Below are 20591 nucleotides of genomic sequence, written 5' to 3'. Positions count from 1 at the left end.
AATGGATTATCCAGGGTGCAGTAAAATTACTTACGCCACTTTTCATATCTCTTTCCTTTTTTTCCCTCTACATTATATCTGGAGATGTATGTTCTGACTAATAGGTTAAACTGGCGATTTTAAAAAGTAAGAGGATATACGCTATCAATGATAAACTATGACTTTTAATATATGTAGGGCAATAAATCAAAAAACTCTATATCGGTCTTTTGCCCCCCTCCCCGTTCGAAAAAAAACCTGCGGGCGTTAGTGATTATCGTGTTGGTTAATTACTGTATTATATTGTGCTATACATGGAATAGATACTTCTGTGTTTTATTTAATAATAAGAACCTTATTTACATTTATTACAACCCTTGCTTGACGACAGCGAAACATACGTTCAGCATAAGGACAGTGAGACGAATGAAATAATTCACGCATACATTTAGGACTTAGAAAAGTGTCCTGCGAACATGTCGTGTTAAATTCCTGAAGAGTGAAAAGCGCTAGTAGCAGTTGTTAGCAGTTAATAACTTAACATATAAGAGAATAAAATGGAAAACTGAAAATACGAATCTTTTCAGAGATGATAGTGTACTGATGCTTCAAATCTTTTCCTTTGCTCCCTATATCTACGTTATTTCTCTAGTCAAAATAAAAACTGTTCAAAATTAATCACAATTTCTTATGCAACCATCTCTTCTTTGGAGTACTGCGCGGTCACATACCCGTCACGGCGATGTAAAGGCACTTTTGGCGACGAGGATACATGCATTTTCAACGAACTTAAAAAGTTCATTACTGAATTCTCTATGTCTATCTGTCTGTCCGTCTGTCTGTTATTTGAATTTTTTCAATTTTGAAACCTGCATTCGATAGACCATCAAAAACTATCAGACAAAATGGTTAAATTTTTCGCGTCACTCTTACCGTTCCCGAGATATTGGCCAAAATATTGCCAATTTCCAGAGATTTTAGGAGCCATATCTCGGGAACCGCAAGTCATAGAAAGACCATATTGGTGTTGATCAATACCTAACAGGATGGTAAATATTTGGTTCCAAATAGGAACCGTTGGCCACTGTCCAACTGGCCACTGGTCTGGCCAATAGCCATCAATTATTATCGTTACCAAAATATTTACCATATTCTCAGGTATTGATTAATACCAATATCATGTCTCTATGATTTACCGTTCCCGTGATATTACCCCCAAAAAAATGGCCAATTTCTAGATATTTAATGAGAAGTAGCTCGGGAACCATAAGTTGTAGAGAGATGATATTGGTGTTGATTAATACCTAAGAGGGTGGTGAACACTTTGGTACCAAATAGTAACCGGTGGCCACTAATTACCTGTGTACTGGCCAACTGGCCACCGTTCCCCGGATATTGACCAAATAGTTGAAATTTCTAGATATTTAATCAGCCATATCTCGAGAACTGTAAGGCATAGACAGATGATATTTTGCTATTTTTTGCGAGAAAGAGAAGAAGGTTCGGATGAAAAGATTTACTTTTACATCTAGGAACACAGTTATCCTTCCTGCTCCATCTCTCCATTCTTTTTAAGTTCGTTCTGGTAATGGTCTTGGAGCATTTTCAACTGGTTTACTCTTATCTTTACATTGTATTTTTGTTTGTTTCAGGTAAAAACGTGGTTTCAAAATAGGCGAATGAAACATAAAAAGCAATTAAGGAAGCTTAGTGAAGAAAAACAACAAGCAACGTCATTGAGTCCTACAAGAACCACCGAAGAATACAGCCATCACGATAGAACAGAAAATGGTAAAGTCATTCATGTTTTATTTTGTTTTCTTCTTTATTCACTCTAGAACAACAACAAGGTGACATCAAATTTCCGCAATGTAAGAATATTCCTACATATTCATTACGGGATGGTTAGATATTCTTCTGGTACAGCGTTTCTCAAAATATTTTTTTCAAAAGGGAATCACTTTTATCCGACAGTGATCTTCTTCGAAAGCAAATTTATATAATATTTTTTAAGTTTTGTGTATACCGTGTATTACACCTAGGTAGTACCAGTATACTTATAGAGTCTACTTGTTTAATTTTAAATTAATATTGCTGAAAGACATATATGTTCGTTTGTTTCTTTATTTATTTATTGAGGGTTTTCAATAATATTTGCTAATAATAGTTATATATAAGGTATTAAAATATCAACTCAGGCATTAATCTTTGCTTATAAATTTGTATAAACCATTATTTGTATAATCAATTCTTGTTGCAGATTCTCGACTATAGTGTGTATGATATTAATCCACTTGAATTTTAATTTTTATGTCCTTTTCGGCTAACATTCAGTAAAAAGGATCATTTGTTAATATATATATATATATATATATATATATATATATATATATATATATATATATATATATATATATATATATATATAATATGTTATTATATATTATACACCCCATTTTCTATTACATTTATATATTACATTTTCTATTAAATACAGAAAATGTAATCAATAAAAGCAACCCTCTATTTTTATCTTCTTGTTTTCTTCTTCTATTAGTTTCATTTTAACTTTGACTTGGGGTCACTGCTTTGAACTAGCTTTCTCTAGGTCAAATCTTCACCATTCTATATCCACTTTCCTCTCTTTGATGTGACAACCAGTAGCGGCTCTTAAAGGAAGTCACATGGATAAAAATTAAATTTTATTCTACAAGCTAAAGGGACGAAGCTTATCTACTATACTACGCCTTGTATGCAGGTTTCTGAAACTATATGAACCTTTAGCTTGTAGCGTTTTTTTTTTTTTTTTTTTTTTTTTACCTGTATGACATTTGCGTCTGAATCTACTCTAAAATATTTTTCAGTAAATTTACAACGAAATGTTGTCAGATATGCTTCCATTATAACATTCTTATATTATAGTTACGAGTAACAAAACAGAATAATACGATTAATTTTTGTGTAAACAATAATTAGTATATAATAAGAAGAAATAATTTAAAACTATCTCAGTGATTTGGTTAGCACTCTTTTAACATTTAAAATTTCCAATATCAAGTAGGGGTCTTCCCTAGTCAAGTGCCAGAGCGCTTACACGATTGGTTGTACTTGATTTTAGCGTTCTTTTCAGCACCAAGACTATATGAGACTTACACCTATAGCTTAACATGGGATCCGAAAGCCATAAATTCCGCCTAGAATCGAAACAAGGTCTCCCACGCCTAAAGCGAATTCGCTAATTATATAGCCTCCAGGAGCTCTACTTTGGTGTATGATCTATCAGCCTAGCTTTTGAGTTAGAATATCGAACGCACTGCAGTAGTTCACATTTAACTTTAAACTGTAGGTCTCAATCTAAATAGTCTCGTTGTTGACTAAGAATGTAAATAAAAAAATCATCAATCAGTCGAAAAGTAAATAAATATAGCAGTATTCGTGTTTAGCCGAAATGTTAGAGTGTGTGTGTGCCTTTGGTGAGTGTGTTCTATTCTTGGTAGAATTTTTATTGTTGACCATCCTTTGTGAAGCAATTGGGGAACTATTTAAATTAAGAATGAACACAAAAATAATTAACATTCATGGAAGCTAATATGCTGACTAGGGATGGCCACATTTTTTCGAAAAATGGATTTTTCGAAAACGAAAAACGAAATTTTTTCGAAAAACGAAAAACGAAATTTTTTTTGAAAAACTAAAAACGAAAAAAATTTCGAAAAAGCGAAAAACGAAAAAACGAAAAATGAAATTTCCGAAAATCGAAAAACAGATTTTTCGAAAAAGGCCATCCCTAATGCTGACCACAGATCACTCAACTCAAAGAGTAGTCTTGCCAGTGATGGTGTTCCGTTTCTTTAACGCCAAGGAGTCTAGTATGTACTGTAATTAAGAAATTACTATTTTCATAATTATTATATACGAGGGCTATTTTCTTAACTTCTGGTAAGCCACCAGAATAGAACCACACGAGATGACGAAACAAGGATAAGACAAAGTAATTCATTGGACGTCGCTCATCCCCCACAAAGATAGGTAGACTCTGTCGTTCAATTACTATGGAGTAGGGAATGTGAATACATGGAATGCAGTCGAAGCAAAGTGTGAAGTACGTCATGTAATCCGATGCAGTCAGAAGGCCATAGTACAGCTACAATTCACCGTCGCATACACAACGAGAGTAGACACAAGTGGAAATTTATGGCAACAGACGACCTTCATGAACGCATGAGCCACATGGTTCGTACAAGGCGTATTATGATTAGCCGCCTAGAGAAGTCTAATTATATCATATATTTCACACTTGGTAGATGCTTCGATTTTACTTGATGTGTTTAAATGCTTGATACCCCCACGATGATTGAACGGTAGAATTCTGTCTATTTGTGCGGGGAATCGGTCACGTCCAATGAGCAATTTGGCTACTTTACGATGATTGAATGGCAGAATCTGTCTATCGGTGTGGGGATGTCTAATGAGCAATTTGGCTATTCTACTATGAATGGCAGAATCTGTCTATAGGTGTGGGGAATAGGTGATGTCTAATAAGCAATTTGGCAACTCCACTATGATTGAATAGCAGAATTTGTGTATCGGTATGAGTAATAGGTGATATCCATTGAGCAATTTAGCTACTCAACTATGTTTGAATGGCAGAATTTGTGTATCGGTATGGGTAATAGGTGATATCCATTGAGCAATTTGGCTACTCAACTATGTTTGAATGGCAGAATTTGTGTATCGGTATGGGTAATAGGTGATGTCCATTGAGCAATTTAGCTACTCAACTATGTTTGAATGGCAGAATTTGTGTATCGGTATGGGTAATAGGTGATATCCATTGAGCAATTTAGCTACTCAACTATGTTTGAATGGCAGAATTTGTGTATCGGTATGGGTAATAGGTGATATCCATTGAGCAATTTGTCTACTTCACGATGATTGAATGATATATGATTGAACGTCCAATGAGCAGTCTTATCCTTGTCTCGTCAATCTCACATGGTTCTCTTCTGGAAGTTTAACGAAAGTTGAAAAAATTAGTCCCAATAATCAGAAAAGTAAACTACGAATAAGTTTCAAAATAAGTTGGCAACAGTGCTAGCATGATAAAACTGCGTAAGAGAAAGATGCTAGATATTAAACAATGAACGTTAACTTCAGTGAAGTTGGTTCTTTGTTCTTTTCAAACTATAACAGCGACAGGAAAGAATTAAATAAGGAAACGAACAAAAGAGCTCTTTTCTCAGTTGCAGAGCAAAAAGTGGAAGCTCCATTCATCTTTCCATATTTTCTCTGAACTATTTTATTAAAATCAAATCAATTCTTAAAAGGAGCTCTTGAAAAGATGCATAAAGAGAAATATAACAGATCTATTTGCTTTTGAGCTTCTAATTAGATTTCTAATCATTAGCCTCGTTATTAGTTTATAGTTCACACAAATTGACATAAAAATATTTGCTTTATTCAATTACGTGCAGACAATATTCTGTGCATTATGCGTATTACTGATTCGTGCTTTTGTCATTTTGGGTCCAATTACAAGTTGACGGTGGCACAAACGCAACGCAACTTTTGGGCAAGAAACTTCTCGACCTATTACTTCCCCGCCGAGTGCCTGAATCAACGAAGACGTACAGATTTCAAATCTAATTACCAATTGGAGGCATTTTCCCTTTTTGCTCTCTGCTACGCTACGCGAGCAACCATTTTCATTTTCCTTCCTCCTTTTGGCAAAAGTCTTTCCAAGTTGATGTAAGAAGAATCTATCAATAGGAAGGGGTAAAAGAAACAAAAACTGACTAAAGTTCTTCAAGAAAGACTTTCTTTCTGTAGTTAGTTTGTAAGAAACAAAACTTAACAACATACTTGTACTGTAAGTGTGTAATTGAGGCAAGGTTTTAATAATATAATGAAAAGGAGATGGATATGAACTTTCGTAATACAGGAAAACTTTACATAACGCGAGTTGTGCTATAATGGGATTTTTATTATTATTTACGAATCGACAATAGGTTTGTTACTTCCCTTCCTTCTAGACAGATTACATAACGGTAAATATAATTACACAACCACACACACAAAAAATGAAAGTTCTGTACACCGGACCCCAGTATTTTCTTACACAGAATCCAAATTTCGAAACCCCAGGACAATCGATCGTCATTTTTTATGGGCGAAAAACTTTAGTGATTTTGGGAAAGGAATATACAATACAAGTAACACAGCCATACGAAAGAAGTAAAAGTTCTGTGCGCCGAACCCCAGGATATGAATTCAATGTGTTTTGTTATACAGATCAAAATTTCGAAACCCCAGAACGATTGACCGTGTCAATTCTGTTTAATGGACGAAAAACTTGAGCGATTTTGGATAGGGAGGCCACAAATTTTTCGTCCATTAAACAGAATTGACACGGTCAATCGTTCTGGGGTTTCGAAATTTTGATCTGTATAACAAAACACATTGAATTCATATCCTGGGGTTCGGTGCACAGAACTTTTACTTCTTTCGTATGGCTGTGTTACTTGTATTGTATATTCCTTTCCCAAAATCACTAAAGTTTTTCGCCCATAAAAAATGACGATCCATGGTCCTGGGGTTTCAAAATTTGGATTCTGTGTAACAAAATGCATGGAATCCATGCTCTGGGTCCGGTGTACAGAAATTTTATTTTTTGTGTATGGCTGTATTATCAATATCACCGCCGGCCAGTGGCGTAGCACACTTTTGCGCCCCCCCCCCGCAAAGTATAGAGAAGGGGCCCTAGTCGTAAAGCCGATAGAAGTAAGGTTGAAGTTCTACTTCTTTAAATCTTTATTCATCGCAAGATTTCGGGGCCCTCTATACCTCGGGGCCCCCCGCACTGCGGGGGTTGCCGGGGCAGCTGCTACGCCACTGCCGCCGACGCTGATTTTCAGGGTAGACTAGTGAAACAATGGCGTAAGTCCTATGGTCACCATCCAGAGTAATATTCCTGAAAATAATGTCACGCGTATTCAGATCCGTTGAATGGAGAGACGTATGGCCCAAAGAGTTAATTCCACATAATCAAATGATATGCTACCGGTATTCGTGTACAAATGATTTCCTTGCACTGTGCCGGAAAACCTTCGGGTTCTCCTACTTAAAACCACATTCATATCTTCATCATTTCGATCATACAAAATGATGAATTAAATTAAATATCACGTTATTGAACTGCAAATAATAAACCAAATATGTGTTCTTATGCAGTCAATACGTAACTTAAAAACTAAATGGTATAATTTTTATTTTACAAACTTAGGATCTCGTTATATTTCAATCTAGATCTATTTATTCTATATTCGTTTCATGCTGTTTTATTTCAAAATTCATAGGCGCAGAACCTACATTTGTTCGTGGCCAGTAACTAAGCTGCTAATTTTGTAATACTGATTAAAAATATGTCGTTATTAACACAATACATAATAACACAAAAAATAATTAAAAAGTGAACAAGAAAAATTAAAACACAAAAGACGATCACAAACAGGACGTGTAATCTTCACGACAAAACGGAGCATTACAAATTTGCCAATTCAAAATTTAAAAGAAATAATCAAATAAAAACAGTAAATTGCACGTCTGCATGTATAAGATAAAGTTAGGATAGTTCGCGCACAATTCAACAAACTTGCATAAAATAGCCAACACTGAACCAATATTGTTAAGAGTATGTAGTTGAGTACCTTGTGCACAATACCGTGCCCGCAATTAAAAGTGATTGTGCTCTTACGTTAGTGGTGGCAATCTTTCAAAACTCCCATTTATTTCGATTTTCTCTAAACGGGTAGGGAAGATAGCGCATCTGGGTAGGTGAGGTGGCGCACAACGGTGATACTACAGAAACAACCTGCCATGATGAAGAAAATATGAAATAAGTTTTAGTGACAGAGAACATCTGTATACTTTGTACGATACACTACTTAAGATCGGTACTATGAGAACATAAACTGCTAACAAACAGCCTTGAAATAGACAATTACTTAACGAATAGAACCATATTGTAACAAGCATTTGCCTCAGGCCCGTAGCCAGAACACTAAGACAGGAGTAGCCGAGATAATTCTTGAGGGTCTGACTTGAATTCACCTTCTTGTCTATGGTGCAATCGGTCCCGGGTTCGATTCTCGGAAGGGACACTCGTTCGAAAAAGTGTAAAAACTTTTTTAGGCTAGCCATCCTGAGTAAGGTTTTATTCATTCACACCAGACAAATGCCGGAATGGTATCTAACATATAGGTCCCAGGCCATTTCCTTTCTTTCCCACTCCTTCCTTAGTTCCCTTCCCATGGATAGTGTGGTCGCCGAGGGACATCATCCCTCATACGTGACGAGCTAACACTTACGCCGAAAATCCAGAAATCTCATTCCTAATCCTAGTCCTTGAGTTCACCCTCATATATAGGGGATATATTCCAACAAACAACTGAAAATTTCACTTGGGCTGAAGGCAGTAAAAGGGTACTCAGCCACCCTGGCCACCCCTAGTCATGGGCCCGATGTACCTATAGTAGTAGTACAATTGTAGTTATTGTATATTTTCTCATTACTCTCTTTAGTATGAGGTCCACGAAAACTGTTACTTATCCCGCATGCTCAATTTCTCCTATCATTGTCTGTATTCATTGAATGTCTGTAGGCTGAGTGGAATTTTCCAGACTGGTGTTAGACTACGTACAACGCTAGTCTCGATAATAAACTTTTTGATTATTTGACTTCACAACTTTCCTATGAATTTATACCGAACGTTTGGGAAATTGTGCACCCTTACTTTGCACCATTCACCCAAAATGTGAAATATACAGCATTTCTCAGCAATTAGCTTCTATCAATAAATGGATTTAACTGACGACTTTATTTGTAAAGTTCAAAATTTTCCATTTGTGACAACTCGCTACCCCTTTCTTCCCAATCTTATCTAGCCCCAGCGCGAACTCCTCTACTGGGCCATCTCTCCTGACTTTACATCAGATGAAAATACTGTATAAGTCGAGACGAGTATTGCTTTATGATATTAAGATAATAACTACAATTGAACGGTGGCTCATTGGTAAAGCGCCCACTTTTAGTGCGAGAGTTCGATCGCAGGCTATTCGACTTCGTTGTGGACAAGATCGTCTTCATCGGTTTCCTTGGGGTTCTCCCGTTTCCTCCCACGTTTTTACTTCGTCACTTCCTTTCATAATCATTCACTTTTGTTAATGATCTGTCTCCTTTAGCCTTTAATCATAATCATATAGGACGTAAAACTAAATGTTTTTTTTTAAATTTACAATCGAAGAAATATGTACGTATATACAGGGTTTTCCGGGAATAAACGGGCATAATTCACATAAATGTTCAGGACCTCAATATTAAAAAAAAAAGCTTATCTCCGACTTTGGTCAGAAGTGTCTAATTTTGGACATGGTTCCAATTTAAGGTAATTAGTGGAACTGATCGTAGGGTAGCTATACTGAATAAAACAACAGACAAACTTCACATGTTTTCAGATCCTCAATACAAGAAAAAAGTTTCCCTGCGACTTTCGTTGGAAATGTATAATTTCGGAGATAGGTCCAATAAAAGGTAAGTAGTGTAATTAGTCGTAGGGTAGCTACGCTGAGTTAAATAACCGACAAACGTTGCATACGTGTTCAGCACCTCATACGAGGAAAAACCTGCAACTTTGGTTGGAAACGCCAAATTACGGAGATGAGCCAATTTAAGGAAAGTCACCCTGTGAGCAGTTCCATTAATTTACTTAAATTAGCCTCATTTCCATAATTTGATGTTCCCAACTAAAGTCACAGATAAAGTTTTTTCTTGTATTGAGGTTCTGAATACATATGCGAAGTTTGTCGGTTTATTCCTGGAACGCCTTATGTGTATATATATATATAGTTTTAGAATTTTCATATGCTTGAAAGGAATTTGTGTATTTTAAGCGTCTTGTATAATATCCGAAAGTTTGTGACGAACAAATTTAATTTAAACCTATTGTGTGCATAGATCCTGAATGAGATTTTTTTATATAACACAAACGTTTCTTAGAACCAATTATCTGCGTTTGTAAGATATTTCTGTACATATCTACAGTATATTGTACGGTACCTGGTAAAAGAAAAAAGAAAAATGTAAGTCAGAGGTCCCCTTCCCTCTCTCTAAAGCTGCCCACGGGAAAAGACGAGACATAATTTTCGTGATGAATTACGAGACAGAGCCAGTGTTGCCAACATGTACGATAATTATCAAAATCATACGATAATTTTGACTTCCATACGATATAGGACAACTAGTGTACAATCATACGATAATACATGATAATTTAATAAATTCTAGTAAGAAGGAAATTAATAATATTGAACATACTTCAAAATATGAAAGAAATATTATTCATTTTATAAGAGAAAGAGTACAGATGAATTGTAAGATTAAATTTTCATGGTACGTCAATCGTTTCCCTGTTAAACAAGTATATTTTTAGTGAGAAAGTGTACAAAAATGGATGCTAAGTTAGGAAGTTGGGGATGGGGAGGTTTGGACCTGGGGAACCCCCGGGGATGGGCCCCTACCGCTACTCGCTCTTTCATACTGTTTTTGCTCTGATACCGGTCGACAGACAAAAATAGAACAATAATTATCTTTTTTTTTAAAAAAAAAAAAAATAAAAGTAAATAACCTCAAATATCTACCACTATACCTTACAAACACTTGAACTGATTTTGTCTTCTTTAAGGATGCACATTATATTTCCAATGGTCCAGTAACCCAGATGACATTTGCTAAATGTAACTAAACAAACTAATAATAGCTTTTAAAACCTACCGCATAATGCGGGAATTGGAGTGCCCTACAATTAAAGCACCACAATCTGATCTCCCAATTTTCTGGCTTCAAGCTGGAAAAGAGTGAAACATTATTTCATAGCATATCTACGTTTTATCTGATATTATTCATTGTCATTAACAACTTGCCTTACATATTTTAGTTACAAAGATTTTACCTATTTTACACATTTTTTATTTGCTTTTTGGAATGTACACTTGATGCCACTAACAACGGTTGAAACAAAATATATAATTGACGGTGCTATGGCGTCATAAATCCTTTAACTAAAACCTTAACATTATTATCCCGAGTTAACTCTGTAGCAAGTATACTCGGGTTCGCAGAAAAATACAAACTTTTATTACAGATCCTACGAGTAAACTCGGGTTAATAATATATTATACATTACAGGATTCCGAGTATACTCGGGTTAATGAGGCAAGTGGTTAAATTGATCACTAAAATTCGAAAAATTAGAGATAACCGTAACGAAGATACTTAACAGACGTACGGTATATGCATTCTTTTGACGGCAACATTTCGTTTTATACAGGGCATGTCAAAATAATGGACCCAATTTAAGACATTTATTCTGTGAATTCTAATGATCATATGTTATTGTGACGCACGCGCTTTGTTTGTTTGTAATAAGCGTCATAAAAGCGATGCAAAATAACGTTTGCCACTATCTTTGACAAGACTTATCGGCAATTTACAAAGGTAATGAAACGTGTATAATGTAAAGATTTGATTAGTGGGAAAAAGGTAAAAAGTAAGAAAGGTAGGAAAAAGTCATAAAACATGTACAAAGTAATAATTATGATCAAGTAAAAGTAAGTGAAAAAGAAATGTCACAATCGAGAAAAGGTCAAAATCAGAAGAGAAGTATGTTACAATCGGGAAAATATCAAAATCAGAATAGGAGTTCGAAAAGTTAAAGAGTGCTGAAGGCCAAGATGGGCAGGCCAAAAGGTAGAGAAAAGTGGGAAGTGTAAAATGAATGGAAAAAAGTGTGGAAAAAGAAGGAAATGTATGAAATTGTAAAGGTAAAAAAGAGTGTACGTGTAGTGTATGTGTATAGAAAGCCCCATTCAACTCTCGTCCCCACAGAGCACACAAAACACGATGCACTCGCCGTAACGGCCACTGTCGAACTCCACACGCTTTGAAAGCTTAAGAGTCTTCATCCCAGCGAAATTAAAATACCGCTAATTTTACAGTAATTATGTGATATCTTCAAATAGATAAAAGATAATCGAAATGTGGAACAAGAGCGCCCTAGACAATATTATTTTACATAAGAAACCGTTATCACGATTCACTTATCTGCTTCGATTTCGAGCCATTTTGAAAATCGGCATTTATTTTCGCGTTTCTAAACAGCTAAAAATGGAAAGACACTAGGTGACTTGTGTTAACGGTACCTCACGCAATATAATATTGTCTAGGGCGCTCTTGTTCCATATTTCAATTATCTTTTATCTATTTGAAGGTATCACATAAGTACTGTAAAATTAACGTTATTTTAATTTCACCGGGATGAAGACTCTTAACTTTCAAAGTTTAGTTTCCACGCAGTGTTTCCACTTTCTACCGCTAAGAGTCAGCAGCAATGCTGATATTGACCGCAGGGTTAGGCTACCTGTTTGATGGATGCCGTATTACGCGAGGTGCTCACATACAACACTTGTAATATGTTTGAAGAAAACTTCGATAGTTTCCCTTTCTTAGCACATGTCTCACAATAATATATGTTTATTAGATTTCACAGAATAATTTTCAGAAATCTGGTCCATCGTTTTGACTCGCTCTGTACTTGTGGCCACAAAATCAACAATAAAAGATGAAAAATCTTAATCAAATCTACTCTTAATGCTCATTTTTTCTAGATTTGTTATTACTACCATGACTTCTTCTTTATAATTAATAACATACATTTTTCTTCAATTTTAGATGTCCCTATGGACTTCTCGAAACACCCTCCAGATGTCAGCAGTAGTAAGTCTGAACACGGCGGAGCTCCTAGCAGTTGTGCTTGCAGTGAAACAGAAGATGAAATTGACATCGTTGGAGAAGAGAGGGAGGGCGTCGGGAGGTTAGGAGTGTAGAAAACTATCTGAAAACAACAAGAAATTAAAGAAAAGACAATCACTAAATAGTAATAACTGGGGTAATCACAAGGATCAAAATAGCTTCTGGAACCAATGAATTCAAATTTTATATTCTTAAAACGTGGTACTAGATAATTCCCTACTTTTGATGAAATAAACTGGCAACAACATTATCGTATGATTTTAAATGTATTGTGAAACAGACTGATCAGTTGTAAAGGTATTAGTTAGTACAATATGTAAATGTCATGTTACTGTGGGAAGAAACAATTTTGCAACACTAAAGCACAAAAGTTCCGAATGGAAAATTTTCAATGTTTATTTTCTCTTCACTCGATAATGAACTAATACCATTTATATTACGTACTCAACAAGTTTTCATGAATCTACACTACCTAATCCTATATAATGAAATATATGATAATGTCCTATATAATCTATGAAATATATGAAATATTTTTTCTCGACATTTAGTCGCATAGTCTATACTTTCATGAAGTCCCAAGCCCCCAAACTAAATAATTTGAAAGGGATTTGTTGTCGTGCCGTATACAAATTACACATAGAGCTCCTTCGTGGCTAAGCGGTTAGCGTACGCGCCTTTGGCGTGGGAGACCCGGGTTCGATTCCCGGCGGGAGTTCATGTGGTTCGGATTCTACGTTAATCAGTAGGTCCACGTCTCATATAGCCTCGTTGCTGAACGGGACGTTAAACTCAAAATCAACTCAACAAGTTACACATAGCGCATGAACACATAAACGCGTAATTCGTGTAAACAAATAAATTGATGCAGCCTCGTACGAATAGAACATCATTCTGCAAGAAAAAATGTTTTGCCATTACACATTCAAATGCGTTTAACTAATACATTTCTAGAGTACATTATCCTTCGTCTTTCTGAAACGGCTTCCAGAAAGCGAGCGCTCTGTCGCTGCCGCTGCCGTGGTAGAAGGCTAAGGAGAAATAATAATATATACAGGGTGTTCCAGTACCTAAGCATATTCCATCTACTCCACATTCAAACGTACTCTCTCAAGTAATTTCACATTACAAATACATTACATTACAAACAGTGGAAAGTAAGGGAAGTCCGATGGTAAAAATTAAAATTTTATAGCTTCAAACTAAGGGAAGAATTTATTTTTTGTCGATGTGATTTCACTCATCAACCTCCACTTATTACAAGAACCTAGAACCTACTATGAAAAAGTAATTTATTATATAAGCAAACAATGTAACAGGAATATACTTCGATAAGAATGGGTCTGTTTCACATGGAACACGTAGTATAAGTGAAATGTTATGATCTCTTTATAGATAGTCTATTAAAAATAATGTCCGGAGTTGATTTGAAGTATTGTTTCTTTCAAGCGCTTTTATAGAATATTGATCTATAGTTTCTCCGGAGAAACACAACTACACCGCAACTGATACACATAATACAGAAATAGACGCTACCATTTGAAGAGCACTCCCAAAACCTCGCATTTGCCCTATCGGGATAGAAACAAAACAAAAAGAAATTCCCAAAGAAACACCTCATATCATGATGAAAGCAAAGATATTCAGACACAGTGGCGATTCTTGAGGGAAGTCACATTAGTAAAAATGTAAATTTTCTCGCTGCAAGGTAACGTAAAAATGTTGTATACAAGAAGTAGTAAATACACTAAGTGAGCTTTCTTCCCTTATCTTGTAGCAATAACATTTGAAATTTTACTTATTGGATTTCCCTCAAGAGCCGTCAATGCATGGATAAGTTTTCCTATCATGAGACACGAATAAAGATACTGAATCTGTAAGGAAGCTTCAATCTTCTAATATTCGGTGATTTTTTTAACTGTAATACAGATTCAAATAATCTAGTCAAGCAAACAGAAAGATATGTATATATTGTATGTACTAAAATATAAGTATGTATGTAAAATAAACCAAAAACGATATGCTTTAAGTAAGATATTAATACTGTATTTATTTAAATTAATTTTTTATAAGTAATGAAAGCTGATCAAAGAGAATAGAATGGTTCATGTTAACTGTAGTTGATTGGTGTACAGTTGTCATTAGGGAATATCGGTATTCTTCTACACAAGTTGCATGTCAGTAAAATGTGATGTTTCACCATGTGAAAATAAAGACAATTAAAAAATCTTTTAACAATCTACAAAAGTATGTTTATTAAATTATTATCCCTACAAACTTTCCCATTTCTTTTTTGCTTTGATATTTATTTGTAAGAGTTTGTGTAAGGTAATTGCTTTTCGTATTTGTTTGTCATTAAGAATTCTAACATAAGTCAATTAAGGATAGAATAACATTTCTTTAGCGCAACATTCTTTCATTCCTTAAGGTTATTTTGACCGTTCACATAGTTTGTTTTTAACTCAATGGAGGGCGCCACCGTCACCAGTGTTCTATATTTATGGGGTTGGGGGTGGTCATTCTTCGGACACATTTCTTTCGAACATACTTACTTACAACACTACGTAATCTATACATATAAATTTACATTATACAATAATACTAATAGACAGTTACAAGCATTGACCATTATTCGTTTCTCTTATACGTACCTCCTACTCCTAGCCAAACTACAAGTTCAGCAGCTATGTGTACCAACAACACACATTCCTTTTCAATTGGTATATATATATATATATATATATATATATATATATATATATATTATTTTGTTACTGAATGGTAAACGATTCATTACTTTCTTTAACTGCTTGTTAATGAGCATTTGATGCTACGGAAACAAAGTACTAAATAGCGGCGGAATGATTATTATTGCAGAAGTGAATAAACAAAAAGGGATAAACATATTCATAACTTCTAAGTGTAAATGTTCTTTAGAAGGCGATATGTTAAATTATGTTTTAGATTTGTAATTTTACTGAACTTACTATGCTACAAGTATTCGTTTCCAAAATACAATGCTTCTAACCAACCCGAAATTTGGAATGTTTGCCTTCCAAACAACGTGATATTTTATTTTATTTTATTTTATTAAACGATAAGATATGAATTAACCATTGTAAGATTTGGGATGTGAAGAATTCCCCTCCTTCCCAAAAGTAAAATCTAAAAATCACACTGTAAAATAAAATGGAGTGTGACGCTGAAGGGAACTATTACAAAATTTAGAACCCCCTCATTCAACTCGCACGATAATAACCAGAATTTAGAATTATCACTACCAAACTTGAATCACTATAAATGAAAACTTTCCACTTTGCCACCAAAATAGTTAAAACTTCAAACATTCACCAAACAAACTGTTGAAAGCAACTTATTTATCTTCCCAACCAGGCTGTTAGGATATCGAAATCTAGTCCCTGTAGTCCACTGTGAATTTCAGGATAGACAGGTAACAGGCTTCCGAAAACACCAATAGTTTGTCCTCCAAATAGTTACTCCAATTATTTGTGTTGTTCACCTTGTTTTGGGGACTTCCCAGCTCTTTCAGCACTAAAAGTCCAATTTCTGCTTTCATAAACACTTTTAACCTATTATACAAACCAGGCATTAATATTTCCATCATGAAGTCTAATGCAGTATCATTGTTACTTTACGTGAACTCCAACTTTTGTTCATAAAACCATATTTGTTCATAACAGAAATTTCCCGTGGTCATAAACTATATACATATTCATTTAATAATCTAATCGACCAAAGGATGTTATTTTCAGACTTTAATTACTCCGAATTGAAGAATTCTGCCTTAATTCACACACAGTCTTTGGGTACAGACTCTATTTTCCAAAGGTCATGACACCGCAGTACAAAGACAACACTTCTTTTTACTGAATGGTGGGTCACAACGATCCACATTTGATCTTAACCGCTATAGGAAGTAATTGATGATTGATCTAATTGTCACAGAGAAACTTCTGAAGAATTCCAAATCGTAATATTTAAGATGAAATGGTAATTTTGAAGATTTGGCCCTAAACCCATTAATAACTTTCTTCATGGTAATTTTGAAGATTTGGCCCTAAACCCATTAATAACTTTCTTTCTGACAAATTAACGATATTTCGAAAACCCTAGTATTAATAAAATTATTGAACTATATAAGATTTTTTCTGATGAAAAATATAATGATACACGAAATTACGAAATATAGTAAAAGTAAAAACTAAATCCCATAATATAATAGTAAAAGGAAAACCTAAACATCCTACGATAATGTACACTCGAAACTCAGAAAGAAAATTAAACAAGAAAAATGAACATAAATCTAAACAACTTATTTTTGTTTATAAACAAAAACCATTTACCTACCACTCCCCTAAGTGCTGACATCTATTAGGCAATAACTATATTATACTCTCATCAGGCTGTAACATAAATTTGGGTCGTTACATGAATAATTGCAGACGGCTGTCTCACATTTGTTTCACTCCCAGGCAACTAGCTGAGTGTTACGACATGGGAAAACAAAAGTTGTCCAACGATATGACAAGTGTCTGTATTTTGGTGGTGAATATGTTGAAAAGCGGTGCCACCTGAGATATCTGTGGCTACAAATGTTTCAAGGTCGTGTCTTCCCTGTGTTTATCATCCTAGGGAAACTTATTTTCCGGTTGTACCTTGTATAATTTTGTAATTCAAGATACTGTTGCATGACGGAAGCAAAGCTCTCAGTTGGGCATGTATTTCAAGTTGCAATCAGATCTACTTCGCAAAACACGCATAGTTAGAAATTGGGGCAGGCCAGTAGCGAGCCCAAAAAGGTAGGGGGGACGACCTGACCCAACATTTCATAGTTCATTTGCAAATCTGCTGTGAAAATTTTATGGAGGCAGCTAAAATTTAGGTGGGCTCGGCACCCCTAGATCCCCTTTAATACAGGCCTGAACTGGGGTTAATTTTATCTTAATTACTCAAAAATGAAAATGAAATATTTAAGTTTTACGTCCCACGTTTGCCGGCTAGGCTAAAGGAGACAATGATGATGAGAAATGAGTGAAATGAAGAAAGTGGGATGAAACGGGAGAACCCCGAGAAAACATACGCATACGATGTTTGTCCACTACAAGGTTCACTTGGAACGAGCTGGGATCGAACCAAGAAACTCATGCACCAGAGGTGAACGCTCTATCCAGTGATGAAAATTTTCCGGAAAATTTTCCGATTCATAAAAACATACTCCACTTATTACTACATCGTTGTTTAGTCGAGATGTGAGGTGGAAAATTTTCTTCTATATTTTTCCGGAAAACTTTCCGTTCTTAACAAATATCAGTGATTAAGTAACAATTCGTCAGTATTCATAAAATTGATTGAATTCATATATAGAAAGGTTAAAATGTGAAAGATCGTTTAAAGAATCTGAACATTTTCGTGGCTCAGACAATTTTCAGTACGATGTAGGAACTAGTGAAACAATTTTTCATGAATCGAAAAATTGTCTGTCCTGTACAATGAAAATTTTCCGGAAAATTTTCCCATTCATAAAAACATACTCCATTTATTCCTACATCGTTGTTTAGCCGTTATGTGAGGTGGAAAATTTTCTTCTATATTTTTCCGGAAAATTTTTCGTTCTTAACAAATATCAGTGATCAAGTAACAATTCGTCAGTATTCATAAAATTGATTGAATTCATATATAGAAACGTTAAAAAGTGAAAGATTGTTTAAAGAATCTGAAAATTTTCATGGCTTAAACAAATTTCAGTACTATGTAGGAACAAGTGGAACAATTTTTCATGAATCGAATGAATAAGTGGAATATGTTTTTATGAATCAGAAAATATTTTAATGACATTTAATAAATTGAAATTTTAGATAATAGAATGGGATATTTGTACTCTACGAACTCGAGGTATGTCCTTTGCCCTTTGCACACACACACACACACACACACACACACACACACACACACACACACACACACACACACACACACACACACACCCCTGTTTGTATTTTGTGGTTTGTGGGGCCATCGTTCAAAACACAACGTTGTGGGTGCCCATAGAAATAATGGTCCTAGGAGAAAAATTCGCCTATTTTCGTGTTGGTCTCATCACGCTGATTACAAATATATATTTCAATTTGCTCTATCTTTAAAAATAAAGAATGGGTATAATCCGACGAAGTGGGGAACTGCCGGTACAAGGCCCTCACAATAGGGAACCTCGATATACACACAAAAACGACAAAAATGTCAAAAAAGAAATACACACATACGAGCACAAAACATACTTTAGCGGTAACCGTGTGTTAAACATTAGAAGGAACCAGGTGTTACTCTTTTATGGGAACTTTGTTAAACTTGAGCAAAATTCGTGTGTTTAACTCTAGTGGGAACTGCGTATTGCATTGGTAGGAACTGTGTGTTAGAAGTCTGCCTATCTAAATTTTCCGTCATTTTACATTTTTCAAAATAAGTATCCGGCAAAACTCAATATGATTTCGAGAATGTAGGAGACTAGATCATAGAAAATAAATATACCATGTCACAGAATAGTAAATTACATATGAGATGTTCAGCGAAGAAATACATAAGATCCTTTTATTATGACGTCATAAAGTACTCATCTATTTCACAGCTAAAAATAACATGATCACAAATCATGAAATTCTGTGTGACAATATTTATTTATTTATTTGTTTCCTACTAGCTGAATCACCCGGCGTTGTCTGTTGATTTTTGTACGCCATATTAGATCCTCCATTTGTTTAAGAAATTTGTCCGCCATATTGGATCCATCCCCCATTTTCAGTTTAGGACTTTTGACTCCACAACCGTTATGAATAATCGCAAAACTATAAAGAAAAAGATCAGCTCAACTGGAAAATTGTAAAGAAATTTAGTCCTCCATATTGGATCCGCAATTTTGAAATTTAATCTTTTGTCATCATAATTGTTTCTTAGAAACCCGAAAAATGTAAAAAAAAAAGTTAGTTTTAAGAGTATTTGAATATTCTTAATGGAAGTTTCTCCGCCACATTGGATTCGCCGTTTAGAATTTCTTTAGGAGAGGGGGGAGTACGTGTATCATACATCACTCATTTATATATATAGAGTACGCCTTTATTATAACCGTGGTCGTGATTCTCACTCGCTTCGCTCAGGTGGATTATATCGCCCCTTTAGAGCTCAATGTAGTGCTGTCAAAAATTTTCGGACATCCGAAATCCGGATTTCGGATTTTAACTGAAAACTGAATCCGGATTTTGGATAATGAAATGTCAACATTCGAAATCCGGATTTCGGATAGTGAAATGCCAAAATCCGAAATCCGGATTTCTTTCTTCTTGCTATTGTCAGGTGGCGTTGGTGTTATGCTGACTATTATACGACTGTTCTTTATCGCATGATTACTTTTGTTAACCAATATGGCTGACATGCGTTTTTCAGTTAAACAGGTTTTAGATAAAGAATAATAAACACATGATACACTATTCGTTGTCATTATTACGAAAAATTATATCTATATGTGAGTTAATTATTGGCTCCAGTTGGAGAGCACGTCTAAACAGCTGCAGAGGGGACAGGTAAGTGGAAAAAATAAAAATAAATCTCCTGGAACAGTTCAGGTCCTTCTCTTCCTGTAGAAGTTTCTTGATCTGGGAAAAATTTGGGAATAGTTAATAGTTTAATTTAATACATCTGTTAAGTTTTAAGTATCTATATCCTTATATTACACAAAA

General features: G+C 34.9%; 1 protein-coding gene across 1 annotated transcript; it reads left to right on the top strand.

Annotated features, from left to right (window-relative positions):
• Positions 1 to 1631: 1631 nt before the first annotated feature.
• LOC145670681 (brain-specific homeobox protein homolog) lies at positions 1632 to 15102 on the top strand (the record flags this gene model as incomplete). Its single annotated transcript, XM_081739472.1, is given in 2 exon segments — positions 1632 to 1770; positions 12763 to 15102. Coding segments are annotated over 2 exon segments (294 nt in total), but the record flags the coding sequence as incomplete, so codon positions are not given.
• Between the last annotated feature and the right edge of the window lie 5489 nt (positions 15103 to 20591).

This window comes from Thermobia domestica, chromosome 14 (genome assembly GCF_964235325.1).
Source record: "Thermobia domestica chromosome 14, izTheDome1.hap1.1, whole genome shotgun sequence".
Lineage (NCBI taxonomy): Eukaryota > Metazoa > Arthropoda > Insecta > Zygentoma > Lepismatidae > Thermobia > Thermobia domestica.
Note: the sequence above shows the minus strand (reverse complement) of the source record. Positions and strands in the feature narration are given on the sequence as shown.